Source organism: Diadema setosum, chromosome 7 (genome assembly GCF_964275005.1).
Source record: "Diadema setosum chromosome 7, eeDiaSeto1, whole genome shotgun sequence".
NCBI lineage: Eukaryota > Metazoa > Echinodermata > Echinoidea > Diadematoida > Diadematidae > Diadema > Diadema setosum.
In genome coordinates, this window is record NC_092691.1 from 26,147,208 (window position 1) to 26,155,696 (window position 8,489).

General features: G+C 40.2%; 1 protein-coding gene across 1 annotated transcript; it reads left to right on the forward strand.

Annotated features, from left to right (window-relative positions):
* The first annotated feature begins 873 nt into the window (after positions 1–873).
* On the forward strand, positions 874–6,788 carry LOC140231140 (uncharacterized). Its single transcript, XM_072311292.1, has 4 exons — positions 874–1,113; positions 4,441–4,610; positions 5,826–6,021; positions 6,594–6,788. Exons 1-4 carry the CDS (start codon positions 874–876, stop codon positions 6,786–6,788), a joined length of 801 nt encoding a protein of 266 aa, XP_072167393.1.
* Positions 6,789–8,489: the final 1,701 nt, after the last annotated feature.

An 8,489-nucleotide genomic window follows, 5' to 3' on the forward strand; every position in this document is an offset into this window, starting at 1 on the left:
ATTAAGGCTAATTTTGATCTGAAGGCTCTGTCACACGTACGTTTCTGGGCAAGCTACGCGGGCTTGTTGCATGAAGGGATTTCCCAGCACGCGGGATTTTTCTGCGGGCAGACAAGGATTTGAGGTAGTTTCGCGTGCGTCTTAACTGCTGGATGCGTGCTACTTATGTTCTACTTACGCTCTATTTACGGACGATGTAAGGGCACTGCGAAGTAACTGCTCCACATGTGCGGGCCATCTGCTGGGCCCTCCGGTTCACAAGGTGTGACAGGGCCTTAAGCGAAAGCATATTGTGCCAGCGAAGGCCATTGGGGTCATGTTGGGCAGCTGCAGTACATCTAAATGGGAATACAGTTGAACCTCTCGTATCCGGACAAGTCGGGACTGGGGCTCATCCGGACAAGGGATTTGGCCGGATACGGGAGACTCAATGCTTTATACATACATGTACATATACATACACATGTACTGATGTAGCCCATTGTAGTACCACATGTAGTAATGTGTATACTGCAACCTTTTAATTGTTACATTTGGGGATGTTTCGGGATGTTGAAATGTCTGAAGGTAAGCAATTTGGAAGGAAATTTGATGCAATGTATGTTAATCATATTGGAAGTAATATGTAATTCATGTGTGTTTGGGTAGGAGTTCTCAAGGAGTTGGGAATCCCCCTTTCTTCCCGTAATTATAAAAAAAAAAAAAATCACGGCGAGATTGCGTCCGGATAATAGAGAGATCCGGATAAAGGGAGGCCGGATAATAGAGGTTCAACTGTATGTCAATTTTTAAAAACACTTTTGCACATTAATAATCATATTCTTCGTTGCCACTTTTTCTTGATCTTTCAGCAATAAATACTTAGCAAGAGCGATGAACGCTGTGACGAATTTCATTCTCCTCGCCATCCTCACCCTGGTTGCCTCGCGGCACGTCCACGCCTACAGAATAGCACGGAGACGTCGAACAGGTGATCGAACAAATCGCCGCGCACCGATCACCGACTCCCTTCATATTCCTCTTTGTGATCCCACATGTTGTAACCCTAGCATCTGCCTGAAATATCTAATCCAGCCGCAGAAACCTTTCATGACAGACGCTCGTCAAGATCAAGTAAGACCATAATTGTCATCATTACTGTCGTCGTCAATGTACCATGCTCCATCTTTTGCTCTGTCGCAAGGCAAATCGCTCTTCAATCTTTGGTGTTGAATTCACGTTTGCTTGTTGATTTTTACCCTCTGTCATCTCCTTTTTGTAATCCTTTAAGTTGGTATCTCCCAGCTCCTTACTCCCCAAACCTCCGGTATCATGAGGATGTAGTTGTTTTTCGTTTTTGTTTTGCTTCTATCTATTTCTTTTTTTTCACGCCTTCTTCACGTGCAGGTGCCAAATCCTTCAACCAACTTCCTCTTACACCATCGCCAAAGTCACTGATCTTTGCAGTTGTCAGTATTGCCCTCGCCCTTTCCAGAGTTGATCTTCGTCCTGTTGGTCATGCATGGTATTACCCTTCTTACTTTTCTCAGGATCTCATTATTCCATCATCCGCTATTGAAACGTTGCTTCTACTTCCCTCTTCTTTCTTTTATCTGTCCCTTCTTCTTCCTTCTCCTCCTCTTCTTTTTCCTTACCTCTTTTTCACTTTCTTCCCGGTGCTCCTCCTCCTTTTCTCTCGCTCCCGTCTTTCTCTCTTGTTCTGTTTCTCTTCTTGCTCACATCTTCTTTTCAACGAGCCTGTAAGTAATAGATCTGGCTGTTGTATCTTGTTTGGTTTGTGATGTCCATGATTCTATTGTTTGTTTGCTTGTTTACCTGCCTTTCAATTACCATCGACCAAAACTATGACGCTTATCATATTATTTTCGTGTGGTCGAGTTCGACCTACTGACATCACCTCTTGGTCAATAATCCAGTATCATTCCCTGGTGAATTAACATGAAGAAAATTTTACAGGAGGAAGAAGAATCATAGGAAAAAAAGTAAAGTGTTGCAGAACCTCACCTCCTCCCAAAAATCATGCTACCTTGATTAAGTTGGTATTTGATATCAATTTCAAATATGGTCGCAAAAAAAGAAAACTTTCTGTTTTGAAATGACGAATTGGAATTGTGACTTTTGAGAATGGTCAAATACATCTCTACAGTCTTACATGAATACATATAAGAGAAATATATCAACAACAACAACAACAACAAAAACCCGATATGTATTGATAATGTTAGCTATAACAATGAAAATATTCGAAATGCTAATTCATTTTTGCAAAAAATTATTAGTCTTCTCACAAAAGGCTGGGATGTGGTTGATATTAGTATTCGTGAATTTTCCCTCAAATATTTACGTCGAAAAAATAGAGATTGAGCAAATCTGAAAAACAGACTGATGTCAAGAAACCTGATCTAGTAAAGAAGTAACACAGCAATGCGAAAGAGCGATTAGTTATCTGTAGACACTAATCTAGAGGAGCTTGAATCACATAAGGCGAGGATAGAAGAAGGAAAGAGAAGTACATAGAGTTTTATTGTGTAAAAGGAAGCAAGTCAAAGAAATATGAAATAACACAGTTGCAAGGTGAAATTAAATACCGATTTTTAGCACAAAAAATAATAAAGAGATTATGAAAGAGGATGTAAGGTCATAAATATGTATGAAAAAAATGCACGATCCCTAGAATATGAGCACTTATCCCATGAAAACAAAGATATGTGTGACAATTACTTGGTCATCCCACGAGCCCGACACCCACGAGTCATACAGCCCACGAGAGCCATAAAGTCCGTGAGCTCGATACAAGGCAAACAATTAGGGCCACGAGTCCGACACTATTCAAAAACCGCAACGAGACCTACACTGCGTACATATAGCCCCGTGATGTAATATTGTCCTGTAGGTCTCTTTTGCCCAGTGACGGATTCGTGGGCCTTGCTTGCCTAGTGTCGGACTAATGATACTTATTTGCCTAGTGTCGAGCTGGTGGACTGTATGACTGTCGGATTCGTGAATTGCACCCAAGATGATTCTCACAATTTTAACAGTTGGAAAGCAATCACTCTTCTTCATTATGATTATAAGATTGTGGCAGAGGTTATATGAAAGGTCTACCAGCCACTGATATCATCTTCACGAGAATTTTATTGAGTATATCATAATGAACAGTCTGACTGGGGAAATTATGCTAGGATATTTTACCATAGCATTTAATATCTTATATTTAGAATGCTCAGTTTTGAAAAAGCTAGATTCTCCAAAAAAAAAGTCATTTCGCGAATGGATTTTTATCCTGTGCACATGATATCACCCTGAATTACTGATGAATCCGCCGAAATATGATCCCCCCCCAAAAATCCCTTTCCCCCAACTTTAATACAATGCCTACTGTTGTCCTCCCTTTAAGTTTTCCGATGGTCTGTTAGCATTTATCTAATCTGTCCGTATGTGAATAAACGATATAGGTATGTGTTTGTTTACACTGATCAAGAATTAGTTGACTCCTGACATTTATACAAATCCAATTCAATCTAATTCAATTCAATTCAATTCAATTCAGTTTTCTTCTTCCAAAGAACATAACACACTGTAGATCTTGAGGACACAATAGCTGACTGCATGATACAAAAATTGCATGTAATTAAAAGTTAAAATTACATATTAAAACCAAATTTGTTATACCATTTATACTCTGAGAAAACAAAATAAGCGGTCACCTCCATAGCAGAGCTTGAATACAGTGGACAACATACAATCGACTCAACAACTTACCAAAGGAAAATATGAAGTAATTCAAAATATGACAGATATTAAAGGACAGACAGGACAGGAAAAAAATCTAAACCGACAAATACAAATGCACAAAGAGATGGCATAACTGTATAATGACTACAAGATGCTAGATAGGAATGGGAACAAGGACGATCAAGACTGATTAATGACTAATTTGCGTACATACCCACGAGCACTTAACATCGTTGTAATAAGCATTTATGGTAACAAAATTATGATGTTGATAACGACAACAATATTGATTACAATTTACATTCCCTATGTTGCCATTCCATCCCACTACTTTAAGCGTTATCGTTTTCATCACCACCATTATCATTGATCAATGATTGTCGATAATGGATATCATGTTGTTTATTTATTTCTCAATTATTCTTGTTTGTTTGTTTGTTTTTTCAAATGTATTTAAAGACTAGCATGTTAACATTTGTTTCTGACAGGACTTAAACTGTACTATGCAAACATGATATACATACATATCATATTTACAGTGTATATGTAATATATATATATATATATATATATATATATATACATAAAAAATACATTTGCATAAATGTACACATAAACATGTACCTATACACATATGTTTCTACAATACATATGAACATTTATATGATATATTTTGATGTTCGTTGATGTCGTTATCCTTTGCAGGTAAAGGCACCAGTAGCACCTGAGCAAAGCGAATATTTGTTTCCTTTTGACGAGTGGACCACTGCAGTCAGACCGTACAGCCTGTCGGACGCGTACCCCTCTCACCCGCGTCACTACTTCCCTCCTCTTACCAAAGAGGAGCAGTTCATTGTCCGCACCCTCCACGGCAGGTAGGCCCTCTTAGTTGTGTGTAGGTCTATGCGTTTATGGCTCGAATGGCCCACCATAACCCTTCACTACTTAGCACGTTTGCCTGGCTGCCCGGCAACACACCTGAGCAGAAAAGCTGGGTGAAAGTACATCGCGTGTGTTCTATTTCTTGTGTGTGTGTGTGTGTGTGTGCATGTGCGTGTGTGGGTGTGTGTGTATGTGTGTGTGCGTGTGTGTGCGTTTGTGTGTGTGTGTAAGAGATAGAGGAGGAGACAGAGAATAAAGTAGAAAAACAGTATAAGAAGAAAAGAGAGATGGAAAGCGAGAGGAGGGGGAGATGGGTATAGAAAGAAAAGGGCAGAGGGAGAGAGAAACTATACGATGGGGAAGGGGCGGGGGGGGGGGGGGGAGGTCGATAGAGACCGAGAGGGAGAATAGGGAGGAAAGAGGGATGTGGAGTTGAATTTGAACCTTGATTTCCTTTGCAGTTTACATATGGACGGCCATGATATTCAGTTGGTACCGCAATGAAATTATAGTCGTGAAAATTGCCCTTTCACTCCATGATATTTCATGAACAAATGCGGTGTCTGCTTAGAAGCAGCAAGGGAAAAAAAAAAGGACCATTATCCATTTTCCATTAAAACAGTTTCGTTCAGACATTCAGCAGCGAAACCGGTGACGGCATTTTCATTATCATGCAGTGAAAATGAAATGTGGTATCTGATAAAAAAAAAGTTATCGAATTTGGCACATAGCATAGTAACCGATTTGGACATATCAGCCTTTGAAATAGAATGTCCATTAAACGTAACCTTTCCGGTTAGGTGTGAAATATAGAGATGGTCTACTAGTATACCACTGACTAGCCAACTCAAACTTACGAGACGAATTTTTCTTCACCTTTATCGTCTGCCGTTTATATAAAGGTACAAATTTGTGACTATTCTTTAACTAGTTCGACTTTGTATATTACAATAATATGAATAAATTATTTCGAAGTTACCACTTTTCTATGTCATTGGTCGGTGTTCGAAATTGAAATCAAATTCAGGAAACATATATATATATATATATTATGATATAGCAAACAAGTCACGCCGTTTGATATCATTTTGTATTTCAATATCCATTGCAGACCATCACCTTCCCAAAATCTCAGAATTAGGGACACTTACAATTTCTCTATTCCTAGTTGGATTGTATCATAAGAGTGACATTACCTAACTTTGCAGATATTTTCTACCGAGGGACCAGCTTCCACCACTGCGAAACGAAAAGAGGAGTTACGAGATGGCTGGCGGCCCGGCATTCGCAGGGGCGCGATCTAAGCGAACCTCGGAAGAGCCGCTGTGTCCGAGTTACGAGCAATGGTCAGACATCCAAATTGCCTATTCTAGCTCCGGTCACACTCCCGTTCAAGTAGCTCAGGTATGTCATAGAAGAAAAAAAAAAAAGAAGCGAAAGTACACTACAATACTCACAAATAATTATACGAAAAGACAAGGAGGTTGACTGACGGGAAGCCAGAAGGATAGATCGACAGTAAATTTATATGTATAGGAAGATGGCAAAATTGACAGATTAACAGTCAGTAAAAGAGATATCTTGTAAAAAAAAAAACAAACCCAGGCAGTTAGATATGCAGACGCAATAGATAAAAGATAGACAAATGTGATAAACAGTATAGTGTAAGGCAGCATGCAGCAGGTATGTGGATAAAATCCGCCGATATATCGATATTGGTTTAACAATATTGTGATTGTTCCATTTCAAGCGATTCCTACTTTCGCAAAAGTTCAGGATATGCCGCCGTAATCAGTTCTCACGTACCTTGTGAGTCTGACGTACTTAGTATCCTCTTTCTCTCTCCCTCTTCCTCCCTCTCTCTCCTATTTCATCCTGTCTTTCTCTGTTTTGTTCTCCCCCTTCCTGTTCCTCTGTCTGGCTCTTCTGCTCCGCTGTCAACCACAACATCATCCCCTCGTCTTTCTCCCATGCAGTTAGATGACGATAAGCAATGGTTCCTTGAGGAGCGTTGTCAAACCACGGAATCTCCCATAGTTAGTAACGTCCAGTGCCGCCAGAGGAAGCGACAGGTTCGTGCCATCATCGTCCGCCGCGGCGGCGAAAACCTGAACCCCTACGTCGAAGAGTTCATCGACGTCCAATGTTGCGTAGCGGTCAGAAGTGTATAGGTGGTGTGTCTGTACCAACCCTTTCCGGAGCTCTCAAACGCCTTCTCTTCCACCATCCTCCTGCTCCTTCTCCGACTCCAGCTTCTGATGATAGACAGTCACTTACAACAACTGGAATATCTTTATAGTCTAGGATCAACTAGCGTTGTTTCTTTCTTTTTCACAAAAGTGGATGTTGACTGCGAAATCTTTCTCTCAAATGCCACAATTTCTAACTCATGTAGCTAACATGGGCTGCGTGGCTGAGTCATTTAGTATAGAACATTTTTTAAGGTACAACTCCTCATTCGAGGCAGGCATCTTTACGTACTAGATAGAACACAAAAGTAGCGTTGAACGTGAAACATGTGTATAGCATGACTGAAATTCTATTTCTGTATTCATACGAGGCCATGAGTGGTTTCAAAGACAAACGTCATTTCAGAGGAGGCCGTTAAATGAAAATTCAGTAGATGACGGGGTCATCCCACGAGACCGACACCCACAATTCATACAGCCCACGTGTTCGACATTGGAAATGTCCATAAGTCATACAGCCCACGAGTTATACAGCCAATGGGTTCGACACTAGGTAAAAGCATCCCACGAGTTCGCCATTACAACACGGAGCTTAATGTGTCAGTCTCGTTGGCCTTCTTGGCTTAGTGTCGAACTCATGTGCTGTATGATTCGTGGGCTGTATAACTCGTGGGCTGTATGACTTATGGGCTGTACGACTCTTGGACTGCATGATTCATGGGTGTCGAACTCGTGACGTGCACCCGTAGATAACTAGCCACCGTGATTCACGACATCCTTCGGTCAACGATGCCTCTCACTTTGCTGTTTCATTGCTAGGATAAAACTTTGCATGTTTCATTCATTGCCTTTTTTAAACCATTGATCGGGAAGATTGTCCTACGATTGCAGCAGTGACGCTGCTAAGTCAGTATCATAGCTCTACATTTTCTGCTTTGTCCGTTCGAGACAAATTTCGTTACAAATTTAATCAACATCACTAATAATATGAGTCAGAATCTAGTTCAAAATGCCTATGTGCTCATGAAATTCATCCAAAAACGCTCAGACACTAACTTGCAGTAACAAGTATACGCGGAACAAACTTTTTTTTTCTCCCTCTCCCTCTCTGTCGCCGAAGACGGCTTGATAATTCTGAACCAAATCATCACTCTCAATTCTGATCAGGTATACGTGTTTTTTTCTTCCACGTTTGTATAGGTCTATAGAGGAAGAAGTATTTGCACTATACCCAACGCATCTTTGTTCGTACAACCAGTATTCTCCTCATCACCCAAAAGCAAACAACAACAATACTCACATAACAAAAACAAACAAAACTGAACACTATTTTGGATAAGTATGGCAGCATCGCATAGCATAAAATTTTACTTCCAGTGAGCTCATGGATTATCTACAAATTTCATTGTTTAAATTAGAGCAGGCATTAAAGCAAAACTAAACGAATCCCTTATGTCTTGTCATCATTACATTTTCATCACATTTTCACTGCATATCACATGTTGGAGAAAGAGTAAATACAACTGGTTACGTTCATTAACCTTGCGCGATACTGCAGAAACCTATAACGTTTTGTCAATTTGAGAGAAGAGGCTCTTGAATCGATCTAAATGTATCAGGTGTCGATTCAGCAAATTACAAGGCTTTTGAAATTCTTCGTCTGAATTAAAAGGACACGAAATT

Bases quoted from the DNA above. Each gene is read 5' to 3' on its own strand.
- LOC140231140 (XM_072311292.1), top strand. From the start codon at position 874: ATGAACGCTGTGACGAATTTCATTCTCCTCGCCATCCTCACCCTGGTT. The intron at 1,114-4,440 runs GTAAGACCATAA...TATCCTTTGCAG, and splicing joins CAGACGCTCGTCAAGATCAA to GTAAAGGCACCAGTAGCACC. The intron at 4,611-5,825 runs GTAGGCCCTCTT...CTAACTTTGCAG, and splicing joins GTCCGCACCCTCCACGGCAG to ATATTTTCTACCGAGGGACC.